Source organism: Schistosoma haematobium, chromosome 5 (assembly GCF_000699445.3).
Source record: "Schistosoma haematobium chromosome 5, whole genome shotgun sequence".
Taxonomy (NCBI): domain Eukaryota; kingdom Metazoa; phylum Platyhelminthes; class Trematoda; order Strigeidida; family Schistosomatidae; genus Schistosoma; species Schistosoma haematobium.
This window is the reverse complement of record NC_067200.1, coordinates 12,466,081-12,491,967: the sequence shown is the minus strand read 5'-3', so window position 1 is coordinate 12,491,967 and position 25,887 is coordinate 12,466,081. Positions and strand designations below refer to the sequence as shown.

General features: G+C 34.8%; 2 protein-coding genes across 2 annotated transcripts in view; one reads left to right on the top strand and one right to left on the bottom strand.

Annotated features, from left to right (window-relative positions):
- The first annotated feature begins 812 nt into the window (after positions 1-812).
- MS3_00009171 (uncharacterized protein) lies at positions 813-8,423 on the top strand. The gene is made up of 2 exons (XM_051217504.1): positions 813-6,392; positions 8,042-8,423. Exon 1 carries the CDS (start codon positions 5,550-5,552, stop codon positions 6,300-6,302), a length of 753 nt encoding a protein of 250 aa, XP_051064918.1. The 5' UTR covers positions 813-5,549; the 3' UTR covers positions 6,303-6,392; positions 8,042-8,423.
- Positions 8,424-9,814: 1,391 nt separating this feature from the next.
- The window catches only part of MS3_00009170 (uncharacterized protein), a gene marked incomplete at its 5' end in the record, with an annotated part of 33,526 nt that continues 17,453 nt past the window's right edge, over positions 9,815-25,887 (bottom strand). Inside the window, 3 exons of the mRNA XM_051217503.1 lie at positions 9,815-10,227; positions 12,402-12,631; positions 20,329-20,427. Coding sequence (XP_051064917.1) covers positions 12,440-12,631; positions 20,329-20,427 — 291 coding nt within the window. The 3' untranslated portion in view covers positions 9,815-10,227; positions 12,402-12,439. The remainder of the gene's footprint in view (positions 10,228-12,401; positions 12,632-20,328; positions 20,428-25,887) is intronic.

Genomic DNA, 25,887 nt, shown 5'->3' with positions numbered 1-25,887 from the left:
AAACATCACTAGTAAACATACTAGGTGTTACGTACCTGTTGAATTCGCGCGGTAGTGCCTTGACTACTGCGAGGAATTGTGCACGTGTGTCGATCACGCCGTGCTCGGAGAAGTCGGCTTCTGCGTAGCAAAACCAGGCTTCGATGTTGTCGGGCCAGAAAGGCATCAGTTGAAACGAAGGTGGGGACAAAGTCTTAAGCTTGAGTACTTTAGGTGTCTGTTCAGTCATGATGAAGTATGAAGTACGATAACGAACGAGGGGAAAATATATATATATCCAAGAAAAAACACGAAAAAAATCACAATGTTTAAAAAAAATAAAAAATAAGGCAATGATATATAAAAATCCCAAAAAGGAACAGACTCACAGTTGCAATAAGGTGTACCAGATCACGTCGGTCTCACCAATGATGATGTCACAGGTATTCAGTGTTTGACAACGCTTCTACCAGTAACACCTTCTAATATATTTCGTTCCCACCAAGAGAAATCAAAAGACAGAGTCAAGGAGATCGGAAGAGTATATTTGGCGATGACCAATATATCGGAATTCTCTGATCTAATCTGGCTAGCGATTGCGGTTGATGTTGAGCACGGCGTTACCACACGTGATCTGGTGCGGATGCCTGACCGAGCGCCTTAAGCTAGATGAGTCCACTAAAACATATGGTCAGCATCCAATGTCGAAAACTTACAGAGCTATTTATTTTGGGGATTTATTTACCGCTACAACACTTTACATTTGTTATTTATCATCAACTCACATTTTTAGGTATAATGATATAATGACTATATTTCTATATCGCGAATATCTCTCTGATACAGCCAAGATGGGGAATCCAGGTTCCTAAGAGTTGTATTTTTCTTTGAAAGCTTGAGGTTTGAAGGGAAACGGCGGCAGCTAAACTTGGTGGTACTGTGCGAGGACATCTGGTAACATACGCTTCATCAATGAAAGTATGTTCGGTAGATGTCTGTAATAAATGTTTACCGGTTGTTTATCTGTAGTGCTATTCTCATTGTCTTGTTGAACTTCGTAGTAGTCTGGCTTTATACTGTTTATAGAGATTGTCTCCTTCCCACACTTGTTGATGATGAATCGTTTGTTTTTTCGTTTAATTACTTGGTACGGTCATTCCTAAGATTGCTTCAATGGTTTTTTAACGCCATCGATCCGAAAAAAGACAATTTTACACTTCAAGGCGTTTGTCAAGTTGTACGCGATTGTTATATTCGCGCGGCGGTATTGCTTTGATGTTTTGCATCGTTTGCAGTAGACGGATCACAAAACGACTTCGATCAGGTGGTATTTTTGTGTCTGGGTCTACTAGTTGATCTGTTAATGTAAGAGTTCTACCGTAAACTACTTCGGGGGATGTGCAACCTATATTTTCTTTAAAAGTTAAACGGATTCCCAGCATTACGAGTGGTAGTGCATCACTCCATTTTGATTTATCAGTTTGTGCAAACAGAGAGCTTTCCAAGTGGCGGTGCATTCTTTTGACCAGATCATTATCTACCGGATGGTACTCTGTTGTTTTGATGTACTTCAATCCCAGAAGTTTGATAAAATCCTGGAATAGGATGGATTGAAACTGGGGACCACGGTATGTAGTAACGATTGCGAGTACTCCGTAATTTGATATCCACCGATCAAGGAATACGGCTTCAACTGTCTCTGCGGATGTGTCTGTGATAGGGCATGCTGTCGCTCATCTTGTAAACCTGTCCACTGCGGTAAGAGTATGCGTGAAAGAGTTTGATGGTGGCAGGGGACCAACTATGTCTAGATGAATATGTTGAAAGCGTTTATCAGGCAATGGAAACTTCCCAAGAGGACTAACTGTGTGTCTTTGAACTTTGCTGCGTTGGCATTGTAAACAATTTCTGGTCCATTGCTTTATATTTGCGTTCATTTTTGGCCAAACAAATCTTTCCGCGATCAGTCTCACAGTCACCTTAACCAAAAGACCTGTTGCTAAAAGTGGAAAATATACTTTAACAGCGGCTAATAAAACTGAAGTAAAGACATTTGGTGAACAACTCCTGACATTAGATTTGGGAATAAGACGTTTAAACTGGGTGTTTATTATCGCTGATGTCCGTCACCCTATATTAGGTGCAGACTTCCTAAGCTCCTACAACCTACTAGTTGATGTTAAAAAAAAACTTGTCGTTTCTTGCACAAGACTTCAAGTTCCTGAAATTCAGTCGGACTGTCATATACATAGTATTAAAATAGACACTCCAGCAAACGATATATTCGCCTATATTTTATCTAAATTTCCCAAGATAACGAAACCGGACTATGGTGAAAACACCATCCAACATTCCATAGTACATCGAATCATCACAAAATGCCAACCAGTTTCGGCATGTCCACACCGATTACCACCGGACAAGCTTAATGTTGTAGAAGCTGAATTTGAGCACATGATATAACTTGGGATAATACGTCCGTCAAGTAGCCCCTGGGCATCCCCACTCCACATGGTACGTAAGCGAGATCAGGGTTGGCGACCCTGTGGTGATTATCGGTCATTGAATAACTTGACGTTACCTGATTGTTACCCCATTCGCTTACCTTACACGGCAAACAATTTTTTTCTAAAATCGGTCTTGTGAGAGCGTACCATCAGATTCCAGTAGCATCCGAGGATATAGTAAAAACAGCCATTATTAATCCATTTGGTTTGTTTGAATTTCTGAGAATGTCATTTGGATTAAAGAATGCTGCACAGACTTTTCAACGATTTATGGATGGTCACTAAAGGTCTAAATTTTGTTTTCGTGTATATTGACGAAATATTAATAGCTAGCAGTTTGTTTCACGACTTCGGTTGCTTGGATATGTTCTACGAATGTCGTCCCAGAGAATTCCACGTTGTGCATTATTTGCCGACGCTGGGACTGGTTGAAAAAGCGGAGATGTGGTCAGTGTATGACATGGTGTCGTGTTATGAAAGAAAGCTGCAAAGGGCTGGCTTCTGTTTGTCCTTCTCGGCTCCCTGGCTGGGTTCCGAGAGATGGTGCAACACAGTGGCTAGAGACGTTATCAGATATGGCTCAGAATAGAAGCCAGTGGCGATCCTGCTGTAAGCTTCTTTTACTTTTTCATAAAATGTAGTTGTACCTTCCTTAACTGAAAGAATTCTTCTGGTTGTACCCTTCCGTTTCCCCCACTATTATTATTATTAATATAACACTATCATACACTAATCTGTGGTCGTTATTATTCTTTTTTTCTTATACGCACCTTACATTCTTTTTCTCTTCTCATTCTCATTGTTTTTTGTGGCGCATATATATCTGGTGCCCCCTTGTACCAATATCTATGTGTTCATATAAATGAATAAATAATATCAACTATTCGAAAGATTTCAGAGATATGGTATAGTCATTAATCCATCCAAATGCATTTTTGGAGTCGAGAGTTAAGAGTTCTTAGGTCACTCGATTGACAAACGTGGAATCAAACCGTTGGACACAAAAATTGCAACCATCAAAAGTTTCCCAGAACCAGATTCATGGAATAAACTCCGACGTTTCTTGGGAATGATTAATTTTCATCATCGGTTTATTCCGCACTGCTCAGCCATTCTACAACCTTTAACGGAAATGTTAAAAGGCAGTCAAAAAGTTCACATTATCCTCCGAAGCGAAAGATGCCTTCCCTGCAGCTAAAACAGGAATTGCTTCTACTACTAGGCTGACCTACCTAAGTCCTGACCCGGAAGCAACACTAATTCTGTGTACAGACGCATCCCAGGCAGCAGTAGGGGCGGTACTACAACAGCGAGTAAATAATGGAGTCAAACTATTTGCTTTCTTTTCAAAGAAGCTAAAACCAACTCAAACTCGATATAGTATTTTTGGTAGAGAATTATTGGCCATTTATCTAGTTGTTAGACATTTTAAACACTTACTGTAAGGTAGAGATTTCGTGATACTCATTGATCACAAACCTTAAACTTACGCCTTTAACGCTAAAATCGATCGTAATTCACCTAGAGACATTCGGCAACTAGATTATATTTCCCAATTTTCGACCAATACACAGTTTATAAAAGGTAACTCAAATGTTGTTGCAGATACAATACCATGTTCCAACGTCGATGCAATTTGCTTCACCAACGGAATCAATTTATTAGAAATTGCACGTTTACAGACGGATGATTCTGATCTTGCTGCCTGTAAGCAAAGTCCGAGTCTGGTGTTAAAGTGTCCCAATACCACATTCTGACTCAACTATATTTTGTGGTACTTCGACTGGAACACACGGAACATTTCTGTCAATAGTGTACAGAAAAACAGGTTTTGATTGTCTCCACTCATCATCTCATCCAGGAATCCGTGCTACTGTGAGACTGAACGCGCAAAGATTTGTTTGGCCAAAAATGAACGCAAATATAAAGCAATGGACCAGAAATTGTTTACAATGCCAACGCAGCAAAGTTCAAAGACACACAGTTAGTCCTCTTGGGAAGTTTCCATTGCCTGATAAACGCTTTCAACATATTCATCTAGACATAGTTGGTCCCCTGCCACCATCAAACTCTTTCACGCATACTCTTACCGCAGTGGACAGGTTTACAAGATGAGCGACAGCATGCCCTATCACAGACACATCCGCAGAGACAGTTGAAGCCGTATTCCTTGATCGGTGGATATCAAATTACGGAGTACTCGCAATCGTTACTACATACCGTGGTCCCCAGTTTCAATCCATCCTATTCCAGGGTTTTACCAAGCCTGGCACTTGAACCGGGTTGGTTGACACGAAGGATTCAACTAGTTGTGTTTGTAAACCTTGTTTCCAAACAAATGGTGTATGAACTAACCATTGGTCACTGGCTATCATGGGGCTGCGTCTCTTGAAGTTGCTCTACTGCCTTGTGGATCAAATCTTTAGGTCAAAGGCTTCTGGTGTGACCCCTTAAGGTCACCTGCTTCGGTTTGGTTACCCTAACAGTCTCACAGTCCACACACAAATGAAGTGATCTTTGTGGCGCATATGTATTTTATTTCTCTGTGTACTGGTATTTGTGTTCAATTAGATAAATGCCTCAGTTTTTTCACGAAATTCCAAACATCCTCGTGATCGAATTGCACACCAATTACTCACTAGGCAAGAAGTGGGTTAAAACCTACCTTTATTTAGTTATTAAAGTTCTCATTATTTGCAAGAATGACAAAATTGAAAGATTCAGTGAAGTTTCTACTTTTAAAATGAGAATGGGAAAATAGAAAGCAAGTAGGATCGATGCGTATGTAACCATGTGGCATGATTTGTATATCTGTAGAATTAACCAAAAAGCCTTCAATAGTTAAATCACAGTATTCATCAGTAAGAGTACAAAGCAATCTGCTCTACCCGATATCGTAATCCCAACTCAAGTTTAACACACATAACGAGTGGTCAAACAAACATGTATGTGAAGCAAGTGTACTTGTGAGGTCGAATAGTATGTTAGACATAAGGCCAACTTCCAGATCCATGTTTGTTCTGTTTTCTAACCGATTTTCTATTTGCAGGTTTTGTCGGATACATGGAGTTATTATACCATGAGGACATCCCTATCGATCTAATAACAGAGCAACTTATTGGATGTAAATGTGAAAATATCTGCCGCCTAGAAGACAATTGTACTTGTTTATCGAAATCTGGAATGTCATATGATATGAATGGTTTACTGACTAATTTTATGAATCCAATTTTTGAATGCAACAGTGAATGTGTTTGTAGTCAATCATGCACTAATCGAGTCGTCCAAAGATATTTAAACGATGCTGAGTTTACATTTGAGTCTGAGTACCATACGAAAACTTATGTAACTAATCATCCGGTTATGGGTAGAGGTTTAAAAGCAGCTTGTGAAATCCAACGTGGGGAACTCGTTTGTGTTTATTTGGGTGAAGTAATTCCATATAAAGAAGCTTGCCTAAGAGAAGCCCTTCAACTTTCATGTTATGGTCGCAATTTTATCATGATAATGCGTGAGTATAGTGACCATCATCTTGTGTCAGAGACATGTGTTGACGGGAATTCCGAATCGTGGGGTTCAGTGAAGTCGAAAGCACGCCTAATTAACCATTCTTGTACACCTAATCTAACAGTAGTTCCTGTTCGAGTTGATAGTTTCATTCCCTATTTAGCATTATTTGCTAACAAAGTTATCTTTGAAGGTACACAACTGTCATATGATTATGCTCAGTCTGTGCCCAGCGACAAAATACGATTATCCAACACGCTTTGTTTATGCAGCTCGGACTCCTGTCGAGTATACATGCCTGGAGTATAAGTATAGTTCATTTAGAAGAAATCGAAGTGTCTCAAATCATTTCAAAAGCATGCAGTTGTCAAAAATATCTTGGTGGTTATTGAATATATTGTGAGTTAGTACGTGGATATTTATGCATAAAGTCATCGTTCGCTTGGTACATTGTTTGTACATTTTTTGTACGGCTATGAATGCGTATTTGTTAATTTTTAATGTCTTAAATCAACTGAGTACTATCACTGCGAGGTTAATGTCTACTTAATTTTTGCCAATATAACCCGTTTACCAAATTCAGGGATTTTAATCCGGCTTCAAGTCACTTTCTGCGTAAGGGTTAATGGTACCAGTAAGCCGTCCAAACCTAAGTGTAGCAGGATTCAAAACAGAAGAAGCTGGTTGGAGGCTACTACGCGATGTTTAAGTTTCCAGAACTGTTCACAACGTAATATGTATACATTGCTGATAAGTTTGAAGGTAGGGAAATCAAGTCAAATTTAATAGGTTGCTATCAAACAATAGTAGCGATTCGCGTCCTGATGATACATGGTATCTTGTTAAAAGACAACTACTGGTGCGGTAACTGTCAATAGTAAGGAAGCAGAAATAGTCTGTAATTTAGCTTACTCCCCAACTATTTAGGCTTTTTCAAGATCAACTATCAAGTCGCTCTTATTGAAACTGTATTGTCATTACTGTTATAATTAAACAACAATTCATCGCAGTAATTGGTAGAACATTTGGTGGCAACGTGATTAGTCTATTACTGTACTTCAGTTGTATACAGTTTGGACATTTTATACAAAGCACTGTAATGTATTTTGTTAAATGAATTTAGTAACGGCTTGATAAAAATTTACTTTCATCTTCCATCGTCAGTTGTTTGAGTTAGAATGAGTCCACAAGGTAACCATGAACGTACATTTAATGGTTGTTAACACTCATATCAACAATGAACTTGTCATATTTGGGTAAAAAATATTCTGTTTTAGATTTGAAATTCTGTTGCTTACCGTCATACATAAAAATTCCCATCAGTGACTTCATTATATTTCAAAGTTTCTCATCAGCCACATACGGTATTCTATAGGACGATTTTATTTTTAATCTTATTCTCGATTTAAATTTACCCAAAGGTCAGAATGTATGGAATGTCAGTGTGTTGGATAGTGCAATTTTATGAGTCTTAGTTACTTGAACCTGACTGTAGCTTCTACGTTGACATGGTGGTCGGACTTGTCTATCGTGTTGACTGTAACACATATTGCTTTATTTCTTAACATGACAAACAGGTCGGTCTAAGAACATCACTGTAAGTAGAAAATAAAGTTTCAAATACGGAATCGTACTGCTGTGTATACTAAGGCGCGACAGTAGCAAGGTATTTCCCTCAAACAATCGGCGATAGTACTTCTTGACAACGGAAGGAAGGGGTTAGAAGTGATCAACCCTGAAAACCTACGCTTCATCTTGCCGATGGCTTTCAGCTGCCAGTGGTAAGACCTTTAGGATACAGGGCTAGTGCATCAAGAACTCGGCAAAAAGCTATGTGGAGTTGGCCTTGAGCAATTGTATCTTGGACACCACGGATACGCCATCACGTCATGACCAATCCTTATCTAGTTCCTTTGTTAGGACCCTCGAAAAGAAGTTTCACTAGAATTTTTGTATTGGTCTTCTAATTTAACATTATAATTAATTCCTTCGATTTTACGATCATAATATTGTATCAGCTATTTTGTTTCGTTTTTTTCTTATTTTAGATTGTACGAATTAGCTTTGATCATCGGACTTGCGGAATAATACTTTTGTTATTCAAGGCTACCTGTTCACAAAATCATGATATTAATATAGATGGATCGTGTGTTTTTCTTGTTAGGATTGGATAAAACTCGATATAATACTGTAATTCAATGGTATTTGTACAGAATAACATTCTTTTGTACTAATTTAGTATGATATTCTTTCAGTATGATACTTAGCATTCTTTTGCATTAGTTTACTGTAACATTTGCAAAGCTTGTCTGTTTGCATAATTCCACTTTTCATTCCTACTATTTCAATATTGATTTTTGTTGATGATTTGTCAAATGTTAGTAAAATATGTTGATAAATGTATATATTTGGTTAGTGAGGGATTCTTTTAAACAAAATACTCATTTGTTATAATTCAATCTTTATCTCCTTTCTCGTATTGTTAACACGTCTTAGTGTTTCTCCTTGTCTCAAGTACCAGTTTTCTGCGGTTGTATCAACTAGCAACGGTGATGGGATTTGAACCTACAAGGGGAAAACCCCAACAGATTATTAACACTCCTTGAAAAAAACGTTTCAATGGTTTGTGGCTCTTGGTGATAATTATGTGCTTATTTTCATCTAATCCAATGAACATGATAATTACTTGTCTTAGAATAATAAGAAGTGAATATAATTAGATTAGGTAGCTAGGTCAGCATCAAAAATCCAGAGTCTTTAATTAAATTGATAATTTCAAATATTCGTAGTTATGCTTACACTACCAATAAAAAAAGTAAATTTATTCTTCACTACTGTGTTTAGAAATGTGCTAGTTGAAAAAAAACAGTTCACACTGAATAGTAATGGCAATGTCTGTTTGTTTTCACTATATGCGATGTTTATTTACTAAAAAAATTATCTGTGGCTTCTTAATCTTTAGCCTGTCAATTTGTTTCTACTTAGATATCATGCAAAATTAGCGCATTCGAACACTCAATTGTCTGGTCACTGAGTAGTGACCAATGTCATGTTTGTTTAGTCTTTTAGTGATAATTAGATCCTAGTGATCAAGTTTGAAACGTAATATGAAAACTTGTTTAAAATTATATTCATCTCATGAATCGGCGTGACAGATCAACGCAAGCCCTTATGTGAACTGAAACAAAGAACACTTATGGGGCCCTTGGATGTGTCATTATATGCTTGCCTCTTATATTGTACCTATTGTTCCAGATACATTTTTTATCTGGATTTTGAGCACAACCGTCGCACAATAGTGTTAGCCGAGGTATTATATGGTAAACTAAATGTGAGATGTATATCATCATGAGTTGGAGTGGGAATAGAGGTTACCAAGTGGTGGTTACAGGTTGCACCGTGACCGCTAGTCTCACTGACTCGATGTATGATTAGCGGTCAGTCAACTGTAAAAATATCAGTCCTGCAGGGGGTCGGTTAGCTGAACAATAGATAATTAGACTGGTAAGCCGAGTGATGTATATTCAAACCACACAGGAAGCATCTGTCTCCAAGATTCCAGGTATAACTTGATGATGAAGGTTAGCCAATATGAAATCTAAGTTCAAAATTTATTGCCAACTACGTTTAGCGATGACTCCGCCTGTGGCTCTTCTAGGGTTACCGCTGACCCCAAGCCTGGATAAAGGAGGAGGGCTGGGTATGGGGCCAGCAACCCTATCCCGTAGAAAGCCTTGCTAAGAAGCTAACCAGCATAAGTAACCTTTTAACAATATGGCTCTCAGTTCTATACATACAAGAAGAAGAAGAGTATAGTCGAGTTATTAGTTTCATAGTTGATTATAGTTAATCTGAATCACATGAGATACAAAGTTACGTTTTTATTCAGAAAACAAGTTCCAAACGTGGTAAGTGATATAACTAAATAAGATGTAAATATGACTGACCTGATTATGAAAAAATGAACACAAAATGCATATATCAAAGTACACAACATAAGTTGTAGACAAAAAACGACAGCAATTGCTTAATGTAGACTATGAAAAAGAAAAATCCTTCTCACTTCAGATCATTATAGAAAAAAAAAGATCATGATGTTTGTAAGGAAATATGTCATCCTAGTGTATTTTGAATAGAAAAGAAAAATATTTGTTTCAGATAAAATGGATTTCTGGATATTGTCTACTGTCATGTACATTTAATCTGTAGGCGATAGAGTCCCGAGTCGATATCTCTGAAAAGAAAAAAACATTTCTCATCAGGGAAAGGTGTACCTAACCTGACAACTCGGTAACTACCCACTCACATGAGTATGATTGATCACTGATTCCATGTCTTGACTTGTTTACACAAAAATGTGTAGAAATCCAACTCAGTAGTTAAGAAATCAAAGTTATAAATGGGGTTTCACGTTTTCTAAACCCACTACAATCATTTATTTTCAATAGGACATGATGCCCTACTATTCTCGGACAGTTAGTTTTAATCATTTTCTGGGGTCATTTTAACATACAAACCTACTGAGTTCCACAATTTTGTTGCAAATTTTCACCCGCCCTGCTGGTAATAACATTCTCGTCGTCTGGATTTTCGGGAATTGATCACATCCCGGAAGACCCACTTAATGACTTACAATACGTAGATGGCATAGTCCTATTTGATGAAGACACTGATAAAATGCAGTCTTTTGGCAGCAATGATCAACAATGCCATAATATTTGGAATGCGTTTCTTCCTCTCTAAATGCGAATTGTTGCTTGAGGACTGGCCTGCGTCAACAGCCGAACTAACGATAGGGAGTGAATTAGTCGAACGCTTTGACAACTTCACTTATCTTGGAAGTATGATTAGCCCTAATGGGTTGGTGTTTGATGAAATCTCTGCACGGATTTAAAAGGCTCGTTTGACTTTTTCCAACTTGCATCACCTATGGCGGAGGCAAGATATCCGTCTATCGATTAAAGGACGCATATACTGCGCAGCAGCTCGTTCTGTTACGGCTGCGAAACGTGGTCATTAAAAGTAGAGGATATCTGTAAGTTGCTAGTACTTGATCACACACGTTTTAGAAATATTGCTCACATCTGCTCAGATTACTGAGTATGTCCAACCACTAATTACCACGGCACACAATGCTGATTTGTATTGGAGACTAATGGAAGAAAGTTAAGGGGGGCCAAACTAAAACTTGGCATCAGTTCGTAAAGTCACTAAATTCTGGCCTGAGTCATATTGGTAGATGCAGACTACTTTGTTGGGGTCCACGCGACTATCGCGTAACTGGTGGTTGGAGACCCTGGGTGACGGCTCAGAATCGATCACAAAAGCGTCGGTGTATGCACTCTTTGTCTTCCATTAAACAGTGAGATTAGAATTGCTCATACCTTTCTTTCTACGAACTAATTCTTCCTCCCTTTATCATATCCTTATATACAATCTTTCTTTTATATATTACTACCACTGAAGTAACTGCTTCTATGAATTTGGTGATAATCTTATTGTGACAATGAGGTGTGGCAACTCGGACCGATGCATATATGTGCCTGGTCGTTCGTTGTGGATGACTGAATGACTCTCCAAGTTGACTTTCCGTATCGAACTGTTAAAAATAGTACTTCTAATTATCATTCCGTTTTTACTCAACCTGTGCAACGGAGTTTTAAGTTGGCCTTAGTAATTTAGATTATTATTTTTTGCGTAGTTCGTATAATTGAGAAGTGAAGTTAATCTACATAGATCGTTGATGCGAATAAGTCTATGATATTTTGTAGAAATGAAATCACTTCCTGGGTTGTGTTTTTACCATGAGCTACGTCTATTTCCATTATTTAGTAATTCTTAAGGAGACTTACATGTACCATGTTCCCCTGATAATTCACGAGGTACACTGACATCCTACCTATAGATTTGGTCTAGATGAGTTGACAACGGTTAAAGTAACGAGTTTTATCGGACTGTAGTTTGTTTTACTTAACTCCAGAAACACATCCGTTTTTAGCTTATTGGTATTGTTCTTCTATGAAGGTAGTCGATGTCCTTACATTTTCGAGTACTGTATCTAGTCTGTACTTATTATTCTGAAATGGAACAGATTTGAAACTCAACCTATTTGTTTGACTTAAATGATTTTATATTACTCACATAGGTAAGTTAGTCTAACTGACCAAATTAAAATGATCTGAACATCAACTAACTTTTTGTTTAATATCATTCATTGACTCAGAGAACTGGCTAAATGTTATGAAATCAACTTGGGAAATGTACTTCAGCTATTTCGATTCTCAGAAAATTCCTCTGTTTGCAAGTGGGTTCTTTTGCACATGTATGTAGGGAATAGTTAAAGAAACTAAGTTTTAATAATGTATTACGTTCTACCCACCCTCCTCACCAAAATGGAGTGTAACTTACCGTAAAGATTGGAATGTTAATGGCTTTGGAAACCATTTTCATTCTTTTTCGAAACCATCATTTGGATATTCAGGCGCTGCTATGGCTTCTGACGTCTGGTTAACTTTCGGCGGTATGTTAGGACGTTGTTTAATTTTAGGGTCATTCACGTAACCACCGTTCAATCGATAATATGAAAATAAGATAAATGTATCAATGCCGTAAAATACGAAGCTGACTGCAAATAAAATCTATGGGTTTAAAAAAAGCGTTGGCAGTGAATGCATTTATTAAAGGAAATATGAATGTACGATTTATATATTTGTAGTAAATCAGAAGCAACTTCTAAAATTTCATCAAACACAAATATACTTTAATTAGTTACGTGATGAAAACTAATTTCAAATACTATGATAGACTCATAGAATTAAACACCTCATGAAGATGGATCCGTAAAAGAAATTGAATTTGAAAAATTCACGTTGTCTGTCTTTATTAATGGTTCTTAGTATTGAATCATTGTAAAAAGCCCACATTTAGTTTGTTTGAAGCAAATGTTTACTGTACAGCTTTTCTTGGTCTTTGTGTTAGTATTTCACTGACAGCGGGATTTATGACTTGTAACTTTAAGATTAGTACCTTCTGAACGGTCGTTATAATTTTTAATTAGATCAAGTGTTTATCGACAAATTTAGTAAACATATACATATTAGTGTAGACCCATGATGAACATCTGGTTGAAAAGAAATATTTACTAACTCTGATTGCTTTTCTTTCTTATTAAGTGTCTGGATAAGAACTAATGAAATAGTTATTATCTCCATTTGACCGATGAAATAATTAGATACACTTAAACCATTCTAATTTCAATAACAAATTTGTACATATGGTAGTCTTAGGATCATAGTGTGCACAGATGCAATTTATTAGATTAATTGATTAATATATGGGGTGATAATAAAATGTTAGTGATATGGTATCATTTTATTAATAGCCTGTGCAAATTTTCTGTTTTTATTATATTTAGTCAATTAATAATGTTGATAAATGGGTTTATGGAGATTGTTGAGTTTCATTAGTGAGTGAATTTGTTAGACAACCACTGAAAATGAGGAAAAGTTCAATAGCTGTTTCTTCATAGGGCTCTTCATGAGAACCACACAACCCACTGAGAATCAAACCTTAGGACCTTCAAATCTCGCATTGAAGACTTAACCTTCGGATCATTGATTCAGTTTACATTTATGACTTCGATTGATAGATTTTCTAGTTTCGTTGCCAGTTTATATCATAAAGTACTGAACTAATGAGAACTGAACAAATTGTCTTATGATAAGGCAACTTAAACTCAGATACTGTATCAGACAGTTTGCACATTCAAAGTATGAAAATATTTTAAAATTAAGATACTAACATAAATCATTCATTAACGAAACGAGCAATACTTTTGATTAGAAAAATTGTATTTCATATAAAAAATAAAAGTTGATCGTTAAGATGTCTGATTCGTTCGAATGGAATGCAACATAGAAGTATGAAAAAATGTTCTTAAAGTTTCACCTAGTAGATGATTTTGAAAATAACTGGAGTGATCATCCACTTATGATTGCCATTTGACTAATTACGTATTTAAGAACATACCCCATGTGCACGAATTATTCGGGTTTATTTTAAATTTATTGCAAACTGACTAGCATAGGAGGTAAAAGGACATAAAACCAAAGGAAAATTTAGGTTAAAAGTTTAGCCATGCCACTGTATTACTTCATATCAATGTGATAGTTGGTCAGTCATAATCAATGTAGGAGCCTATTCGAATACGTGATAGTTCAATTTGGCGTACCACATCAATATAACGAGATGAAGTTAAAAAGATGATTAGCAGAGGAGCTGAAATGGTTATCTTAACAGTGATAACGAGGAGACTAAAATATTGAGAATATGGTTTGCGAAAACAATAAAAAAGTGTATATTAGGGAACTTTAACAACGAGCGAATGCAGCTGTATCGTTGTGACTGATTGTGAGCCATGTTACCTAATGTATTAAACTATTGGTTACGGTAATCGCGTCAACCCAGATTAGGCAGTCTAAATCTACCAATGGAGCTCAAACCACCAGTCAATAGCTTGATAGACTACTGCCAAGTTTTATTTTGACCTTCCAACTTAATTCCACGCCAGGTCAACACTTTGAACAAAGACAATGAGAATACAATTAACCGACAAATTGAAATATTAACCAGCCAGTGGAAAACATAATAAGCCTGTATACAACTTCTTTAACAAAACATTTTGTAAGATATTGCTGTAAAATTTTGCGTTCCCCTAAAATATAATCAAAGCATCTTGTTTCCGGTTATTTTTACGTGTATTTCTACAGGATCTTGAGGTCTATACTTTACCCATCTCTTCATCCAAGACAGTCTTGAACTCTGCCATTTCACCTGATTTGTTAATTATTACAGTAAATTTTATCTACAATGTTGGGGAAACTAATGATACTTCAAATATTTTAAATATTTCCAATTGAATTCTACCTGGAACAATGGTGAATGTGTTTCTAGGTGACAAGTTCAAAAAATAAATTTTACTGATGAGTGTTAATTAGCATAAAAGATTGGTTGAAGTTAAACATTAACGACATTGGATGCGCCGGCTCAGTGGTCTTAAGATTAAGCGATTGCACGCAAGATCGAAGGTCCTGGGTTCAAATTTCGCGGGTGGAATCGTGGATGCACATTGCTAAGGATTCCCACAATAGAACGAAACGGCCGTCCAGTTCTTCCAGGTTTTCACTGGTGATCTAACATCAATCTTAATCAAAAACTTACTAATCTCCACAACCCTATACTGATAACACTAAAGATTGTTGGATTACTGACTATCTCACAACCAACCACTTTACAGCAATTTCATGATGTTAATTTCAATAACTCATCACTTTTATGAGTCTTTAATCGTATATTGAAAATGATAATCTGCCTTAGTGAAATAATTTATAAATTATATATTTTTTGTTTATCCACGAAACTTAAATGTCTATAAAAAGACTATCAATCAGTATTCAGGTGTTTTATTACTCAAATTACATCAATGATACTTTCATTGTAAACTTACATTTCTAAGCTGACATTATTAACAAATTAAATTTGTTGATCATATTAATAAGAATGATGATACATGTGATCAGTTAATCATCTATATAAAGAACTATATGCATATGACGGCTATTTTCTTCAAAAATTTCATATTCATTTTATGAAGCTGACGTAATGTTATTTTTCAAAGTAGTTGATTCAAGTTTTATTAATGATTTAAATAAATAGATAATTGTCAAGATACTTAGCTCTTTTTGGTGTAGTGCCTGTGTAATCCTTAGCGATGTTCGAATTCTGTTGAATAAATTCAAATAAATCTATTAGTGTCTAAGTGACTCAGCATCGTGTGAACCATGTTGAAATGTTCGAGTTTTAGAAGTAGTAGGCGGGATGTTATGCTTAACCTAAGTTTAGTGCTAGTTAGGACTCATCAGCAAGGCGGATATATAATCCAAAAAATATTAATATTTTCTGTGCGATTCAAACCAACTTCACAATCTTAGACGGTACCACTGAGCTATTCATGTCACTTGGACTAGTATCTACATTGGGACTGAATCAACACAATTTGGTCGATACTAAAGGACTAACTAAAGTGAAATTGGTCACTTATCAGTGATCAATAATTTGTAAGATATTTCATTCCTACAGTAGATCGGTTGTTCTCTTAATAACTCACTTCAAACACGATTCCAGATACGCCTTGATGATGAGTACTAACTCTCACGAAACCTAGAATCCTAGTTTCTTGTTGACTACTGTTGATCATCTAACGTATAGTTTATTATCTAGAAAAAATGTAGAGGAAAATGTCTTTTCTAATAAATTAAATCATATCTGCGGACAATGTAAATTTTAATCTGAACCTCAACACAGAGATATCGCAAGTACACTTAACTGATCGTTCCAAAACAGTATAAGACATGTATCCTTAATCCCACCATTAGCCACATATCATATATTAGTTACATATATAGAGTTTGCACAAAATTAAATCTTCTAGATTATTGATTTAATTTTTTCTTTATCATTGTCAAATTAACATCCAATGTAGAATCATTACAAAAACAAATAAACCTAACAAATAAATCCATTTTTAGTGGTACTCAAAACTTTCTATATTTAGTGAACGTTATATCTTTGGACTATTGAATCATCACATTATGTTCAACACTTTTAATGTTCACCAATTCTTGAAGTCGATGTTAGCAAACTGGATAGGTCTAAACCCTCTTGCTAAAGATTCCAACAATTTACAATATAACTTGTCATTGTTATCACCGAAGATTTACAGATAGATATGGTGTTTTTCTTTAAAATAGAAAGTTTGAGTAGTTTTACACAAAACTATACAGGGACATTACATTGAAACAAACATGTACAGTTTGGATCTAATATTACTTTCAATCATGTATATATAATCATTTTTATGTGATTAAATTTAATAACCGGCCTAAAAACGAAAATTCGAAAGTAGTATCACCTAATCAAATGTATAATTATATGTAAGAAAGTGTTTCATTTATGTTTACATTTTTGATGTTAGTTAATTGAAAATGGTTATCAGGAAATAATCAGATGAAGTTCTCATGCTAATTGACAGTCATTAGATAGTATTATCAAAAAATCTAATATAACTGATGCTCCCTGTGGTTGATTGGAAACTACACTCCTCAAATATGTTAACATGTTACTATCCAGTGGTCAGTTAAGTGTAAATACAGAAATTCCATTGAAGGCTAGTTAAATTCCCAATAGGCTACTGTTTAATTCTCGCATTGTGACACTAAGTGACAGAGTTTTATATCTCAAAAATAGTAAAACTTTCCTAAAAATTGTTTACTGCTAATGAATGCTTACTAGCACAAAACTATGATACACGATGTTTTGCCCATTACCTTCAACTAGCTAACATCCAATACAGACAAATACAATGTTTATTTTACAACTTGTTAAAAGAAACACGAAATTACCACTTGATCGATAGAATTAGATCAATATATTAAAGGACGAGAAAACATGATAACTGTTACAATCAAGCAAGATTAAGTATGACTTACATTTCAAAAAGTATCTTCATGAGTTTTTATCATACCATTGATGTGAAGTCAATGAAATAGTACAAACAAACAATTATCTAATTCTATAATTAAGAATTTTTTATACCTAAATCATTCTTAGGTACCTCGTAAAATCAGCATGTCATTTCAGTTCTTATCCCTGTAGATTAATTCAACAATCGATAGTTTTGAAGTGTACTTAGAAAAAAAGTAGCAGATATGTAAATACTTTTTAAATATTTCAGTCAGTCAGTCAGCTACAACGTAGGACCAGGCACATATAAGCATCGGTCCAAGTTGTCATACCTCATTAACACAACAAGATGGACACCGGATTCATAAAAGTAGCTAATTCAGAGGTGGTAACATATAAAAGAAAGATTGAGAAAACATGTATAAATTTATTTGCAAGAATTTATATAATTACAATCTGAATATTCATAAAAAAGTCTGCACACTTAGATATCATTGATAATTACTATTGTATAAATGATGTCAGAAGATTAATAATAAAAAGGAGACTATTTCACTGATTGTTCACAAAAGTGGGTAGATATTTATTTATTACTAATAGAATGAAAATTAACGATTATCATTTGTGGGAATTTGTATTACTGAAAACCGTATTTCATCTATCCTTGTCAGTATATAGGATTTGTTGACTGGACGTTTTGATGTTGCACATACATTCAGTCAGTTATTATTAGAGTAGAGCCTAGAAAAAATATTCGTTGACTCAATTTTTTATTAGCATATTAGATTGACGAAACAAAATTAACAATCAGTATAGCTAAATAGGTCGAAGTAATGTAGTAGCAAGGAGAATGAGAAAGACTAAACATTGAGAATATTATTCAAAAAGGTAGTGTGTAAAGGTATGAAGAAACACTAACACAGAAGATATGGAGAAAAATCAAGAGTGAATACATCTGTGCCATCATGAGTGATTCTGGGGCATGTTATCCAAAGTCTGCGGTCATAAATCGTATATGCACTTAAAAGTTAATTATAGTTTTGAATAATGACTTGGAGTAGAATCCATAAGTATACTTGCGTCCTATTTAGGCCTACTCATTAGCTTGGTGTAACTACACTGTAATGTTGCTGTTCACATGGAGACTAAAACATAGTACATGTCGTCGTAGACATAAACATTGGAGTGCAAGTGCAACCTACCGACGAATCCCAAGTGGGAAAAAAACATGCTTCATCGAATCTACTTTTAACAGCTAAGAATAAAATAACAATGTGTGGTGAAAATTATTGCAGGAGTTAAGCTATTCAAATTGATAGACACTATACTTTGTAAATTTTTTCTAAGTATTTTATAATTTATATAACAGACAGATTTTAACTCGATCAGACTTGTTTTCGAACGTAGGACCTTATGTCTCAATGTGACTGTTTAAATTCCAGACCAATAGGCTTCGATCCAATAGTGTACATTTCTAAATCAGTTTAAGACATTGCTCGACTATTTTTCATTACATGAGATAAATAACTGTCCCACATTCAAAATAGTTGTACTACACAGATCATGTCTCCTTTCTAAAACTTTAGGAATCGCATTTCGAAACTAATCACTAATGAGCAGATGATTATTATTAATCTAAGGTTTCTGAATTTTTGTAGTTCAAATCGGAAACTTACCACAATTTTTTATTTTGATGGAGTTTTGTTCTCGGAGCTGGATGGCTTAGTCGTGGAGCTTTCATCGTTCTTCTGAACGACATCATCAGCACAACCTTCAAGTAGAATTGAAGTGTTCGAATTTCTCCACATGTGATTCACATGTAGTATTTGTTCAACAATGAGTAGAAGACTTGAAATGATGAAAAAAAGTATCTCCTGAAACTCATTGATTTATTTAACCTCAAAAAAGTACCTTCCACTAATTTATTTTATTATAAAGCGAGTTATTCAACAAAGAAGGAATGGAAGAAATAAACAATTTCCTGTTTATATTAATAAATTTTCTACTTATACTCTTAAAAGAATTAATTCACCAATGAAATTTCTTCCATTTTATTAAATTTGTATTCTCTGAGCTGGATAGTATTCAGTTGTGAAGACTACTATGTAATTCTATACAAAGTTAATAGCATAAACCTACAGTTTATTTTAAAAAATATATACCAAAGTCAATACTTAGCATAAAATAAAGTGTATGAAGAACAATCATCGGATTATCTTAGTAAATATTAAATACATAAGAGAGATTACAACTAAATTATTGAAACAGATAGGAATTAAGTTGAACTAGTTAAACAGTGATATTTTTTAAGAGGCAATACAAATAAGATTAGTGGAATTTTTGACAGTTAAATATTCATATTCATTCATTGAAATCATGAAGCCGTCAATGTTAAACTACCATTGAAAACCTCACTAGTGACTAGTTGTGAGAGGGAATTCTCGGGGTCCTAGTGAAAATTTGTGACCAATGGAGTTCAACCGTATCGAGTGTGGGGCAGTTAGCCGCTGTAAACAATAGAAGTTAGTCGCGCGACGTCGTGGATTGGTTCGATTTAGACAATAACATCGTTGGATGCCAGGTCAGCGGTTTAGACGTTAAGTGTTCCCGTGAGACCAAAGGTCCTGGGTTTGAGTCTCGAGTGTGGGATCGTGGATATGCACTGTTGAGGAGTCTAATGCTAGGACGAAATAGACAGCCCGTGCTTCCAGGTTTTCACTGGTGGTTTAAAACTGAGCAGTTCATGATTTCAACAAAAAGGTCGGTTTCAATAAAAATAGTGGGAATTAAGAATTTATTTTGAAAATCAACTTACTGCTGAGGCTATCGAAGCTGAAGAACCTCCACCAGCTGCGGCTGCTATAATCATCGCGATAAAGGCCAAAATAGCACAGAATTTTATCGTAATAAATTCCTATAAGTGAATAAAGTGGAAGAAACAAATAGGAACGTATATATCGGCATAGGGTTGTGGCGGTTGTTGAATTTCACTGAAAAAGAAAACCAACCAAACTTAAAACTTTTATGAAAAACGTGGAAGCACCCTAGTATCGAATTCTGTGATTGCATAACAGGGTATCAAACCAAGGGCTCCTTGCGGGCTCAAGGATCTTCGCTGATGAGGAAGCCCACAATAGGAGGAAAAGCCATCCAGATTTTCAATGATTGTCTAACTTCCGTCGGTTCATGAATTCGAAGAAGAGTATGTGTTAATATGAACACAAATATAGTATCAAAATATATAATTCGCTATGATGGATCGTGGATATTATTTTATGTGAATGATATCATGGAATGTCTTAAGTTAGACATTCTGGTTTTCAGTGAATGTCTGACTTAAGTTGGTTCATAATATCAATAATCTATACTTAAACGTGGTATTGTATTATATAAAATAATGTTACACCTTAGCACTACTAAAGAGAATGTTAATAAAACATTAAATCAGAAACATTCGATGGTACGGAGAAATTTATTGCTTCAATCATCTTTGGAAATTAGACAACTACAAACATTAGTCTGCTCAGTTCATTCTGTTTTGGGTTTCTTCATTAAGAGTTTATCACCAGTAAATTATGAGCCAGACGAAAATGTAATTATATATACCATCCAAAATAGTTGTTTATTTATTTCTACGACGTAATATAAGTTTTTTTCGAAAAGTTACACATACCAGCAAAACTTGGAGATTGAGCAAGTTTGGAAGTTTTGATTACTATAATACAAACTTGATATTAAAATTTGATAAGTAAACTGGTTGTTCAGAAAGATTCACATTAACATATTTTATCTTAAGTGTTTGGAGGTAATCAATAGGAAACTCTGCTTGACCTGGGTTTCCTGCTAGTTGGCATTTGTCATCAAGGAGTACCTGTAATTTTGAAAGAACAAATTCTACCTCAGGAATTCAAATCTATATCAAAATATCCCCACAGCCAGAGACGCAATCACTGAGATGACTGACAAGACATGTTATCCATGATGAGCCCCTACATTTACCCTAACCACTGAAAAGTTTTTCTACAGATAACTTAATTATAAGAGGTCAAATTCCTGCAATTTCATTTACATCAATCACTAAAAAATGTCTATGAAAACTCAAATTGATTTAGCGAAAACGATAACTGACTGAAATAAACTAGAAAACACTTTGGTAATTCAATTTCAGTAGTTATGAACAGAAATGTAGTCGAAACTCAGGAGTTGTATTATGTGGACCCGTTTACTTTATTAATATAATTATAGGAACTTTATAAAATACGAAAAAGTTCAATAAATAGAACGGTTCCATAGCAATGTATTCAAGTGGCCTTTATCATTTGGCATCCTTTAAAACAAGATCGTCTGAAAAATTGTCTTTAGATAACATATTATTAACCTACTTTTAATTGGGGTCTAAATTCAATGAAAAAAGTATTGAAAATGATGATAATATTACAAAGTTAATTGGTCTTGACATGAAACACTTCATGCATATAAATTGAAAACTCTATTGGTGGTCGAACTCAGGATTTGATGCTCCTGTTCCGAAAATAATAAAATGAAGCAGTAATTTGGAAATCTGCTATCCACATTTACAACTTTGGTTTATGTGAGATATGGTACTTGACGATCTGTCATGCCATCAACGATATGTGTTTTTATACATGACAATGCTGAGCTTCTACCGTTTAGCATTTATATTGCAACCTCGAAAATCCTTTTTGAGTTTGGTCTGGATTTTGATTTATAGCTAAGTCGTTTGTGTTTGTTGTTGTTGACAGAAGAATTGATTAGAAGTCCCTGGATTTCAGTAGTCTTTAGCTGATACCAATCACAGTTAAAGTCGAATATTACACTGTTAATAATTTTCCCTAATCCCTTAATTTTAGACATATGTCTATTTCTAGTGGTAGTATAATATGCGAAGTGCATGAATCTATCATATGTAACTTTGTACAATTTGCTAACCGAAATGTTACTGTTTGTGTAAAGTATAAAAAAAATTATCTAGAAAAATAAACTACATTACAATAATAAATTTCTGATTATTTATACTGATATTAATCTTATGTGTTATGTAATTTATCTCTTCAGTTTTTCATTACAATCTCCACAAAACCCATCTGATATTAATCAACATATGCTCACTAGTGACTGGCTTCACAAGGTATATCCTGGAGTTCTAGTGAGAAGTAGTGACCAGTGGAGTTCAACCAGGTCTGTTGTGAGATAGTAACTCACTGAAGACAATAGTGAATGTGTCGCTCAATTTCGTGGATTAGTTGAAGTTAGACATTAACACCGTTGGATGCCGGCTTAGTAGTCCAGTGGTTAAGTGCTCGCCCGAGAAACCAGTAGGTCCTGGGTTCGAATCTCGCAGGGGGCGAGGTTGTGGATGCGCACTGCTGAGGAGTCCAGCAATAGGACGAAGTGGCCGTCCAGTGCTTCCAGGTTTTCCATGGTGGTCTAGCTTCAAGTGACTCATGATCTTAACCATTGAAATTACTACAATCTCCACAAAACCCATCTGATATTTTTCAGAAAAGTTTCCATTCAGATTTGTGAGTAAAAGTTAATAACCAAAAAACAAAAAAATTAATGATAATCATTTCATACACTAAAGATTCTATTATGAAAAAATAATGAAACATTTAAAAATGTGACATGATGAATCTGTTTTAATCATAGTCCGATTACCAAAATAAATAAAATTAAATACTGACTGAATATTCGGAATAAAATTTTTGAACGTATCAATATTCAATTTTTAAATCCTTTAACGATAAAATATTTTTTTCATTGGACAAATTGATAATTTTCTGAACTTTTCTAAAAGTTTAAAGTAATAGGCACGGAGTTCGAATCTTAGGTTACAGGTATCTTCAGTTGATGAGTTAAGAATAGAGTAAGTAGGATGTTGTGGATGCTGTTGTTTGCCGTAAATATCATAAAACTTCCAAATAGGCTGATTGATGTAGGTAATAAGGGTTTATAAAGAATAATTTCATTATTTTTGTCACTTAATAAAACAAATAGGAAATAAATTTTCAAGGCATTAACAATTTTGTGAGTAAAACATCCAGACAGTTAAAGGTGACGTTGAGAGAGAGCATAAATAATGTTTGAAATCTTTTAATAAATCCTTGAAAGACTTTATGAAGCTTAAGAATCAGTGAACAGTAAAACTAAACTGGTTAGTGACAGTAAATAAGATTGATTTTGATGGAACCAAATAATTTCAGAAATGCCTTTGTGCTTTTATAGGAAGATGAATAGCTGATGTCTTGGTTATAGGGAAAAATCAAGAAATTTTGGATAGAAGAGATGGAATACCAATAGTAACACCTTGGTAGCTATCGATTTATGGAAAAATACATCGTTATTAACATTTATCTCAATCCATACCACGCATAACATGACTTCAATAACAAGGAATTTTAATTAGTTAGTCAGTGATAGCGTTCGGATTTATTTTCAAGAACTTTTAATTTTAACTTCACAACATACCATACAACTATTTCTTACTAAGTTTAATGTTTTAATAGCAATTACATACAGAGGTATGTACACACACTCATACATATGTCATATTTGCACTCATGTCACATCAAATAACCGATATTCTCGTCATATATCGAATCAATATTTGAGCACGATTAGACGAGAGTTTGATATAAACTTTCTAGGCCCTATTTACCCTAGATAATCTTGGTTTTGATTATTTCCTTGAAGAATCTCAAATGCTTATCGCCATGTGACTCGTCTGAGTTGTTAAAATCTCGATTGCTCAGGTAGTTTCAAATATATTGTATGCATCTAATGTCTTTCATATACTGAGCCTCCAATTCCCGTCAAATTTTTCAAATTTCGAAAGGTTTTCATATCAATCACTGAAATTCGCTAAAATTCCTGTGATAACATTGAAAAAGTACAATACATAGCCACCAGTACATCACCCTTGGTTCATATACGAAAACGGTGCTACTATTATGTGTATAAAATTAACTATATAGAAGAAATCAGAAGTCTAAAAAATCGAATGAATCAAGATAACCTACTCGCTACTCATAAAAAAACTATGAAATTTAGCTAAACGTTGAAGTAGACCGATTGTGTATGAACAAATTATATTCACTAGTTAAATTTATGAGTCGATCGAAGCTAAACCATTATGGAAAACCTGGAAGCACTGGATGGCCATTTTTAGTTGGTGGAGCGATTTATCTGGTTGATTCTAACAACAAACAAGACTTTAACCTGCTAAATAGTAGATTGATCGTCTGTGTTCGTCTAGGACTCAGCTTCTATTGCTTTTTCATGGAGTAGTGTGGTCGTGGTCCGGCGGGTGCATTGCCAAGTTTAATTCTTAGAGGGACAAGTGGCACACCTAAGTCGCACGAAATTGAGCAATAACAAGTATGTGATGCCCTTAGATGTCCAGTGGCCACACGTGCGCTACAACAACAGTACCAGCGAGTCTGGAAACCAGGCCTGAAAAGGTTTGGCAAACTGTTTCATCACCATCGTGACTGGGATCGAGGCTTGCAATTATTCCCCATGAACGAAAAATTCCAGTTAAGTGCAAGTCATAAGCTAAGCCTGCCCTTTGTACACACTGCCCATCGCCACTACCCATTAAATGGTTTTGTGAGGTCGTCGTAATGGCTTTACCATTCGACTGATGCTGAAATGACTTAATTTTCATAGGTAACTCTATTGAAAAATCATTATCATAACTCAAAAATATATAATAAAGCATGCAGTTGACTTCGTGCTGAACTGAATGTACGCTAGCTTAGTGATATTTTACCCTAAGCTTCACTGGTGCTTTAATCAACACATGGACTCATCTTTTAAAATTACTACAATCTTTGCACACACAAAACAAAATATACCCCTAATCTGAAAATTATATTCAATTGAAAAAATGAACGTATTATCAAGGATAAATATTATTGGTGAAGAATAGAATAAATATAAACTTGTATAGAAGTATTTCATAAATACTTTTATCATTTTTATATGTGTGTAAATGTATACACTAAAGTAATGCTTGTATTAAAATGAATTAGTTGGTAATGCTATATCATTATATCTATAAATTGGCCTACACTAAAAGCATGAAAAAATTATAATAAAAATTACTCTTTAATATTAAAAAAAAACAACAACAACAACAAAAAACTGAACAAAAAGAGAAGACAGTAGAAAATGATTAAAATATGTAGAAATAACTGATGATTGAACGATTACATTTTTATATCAATGAAATAAGATGATGTGTACAGTTAATCAATAAATTAGGTATCAGTTACCTTTTTTATGACTAAATATTTTATTGTTCTATTTAATAAACTTTTTTTTTATCTGAATTGATAAAATAATTAGCTGA

What these genes read in the sequence shown, in the direction of transcription:
- MS3_00009171 (XM_051217504.1), top strand. Translation starts at nt 5,550, where the DNA reads ATGGAGTTATTATACCATGAGGACATCCCTATCGATCTAATAACAGAG.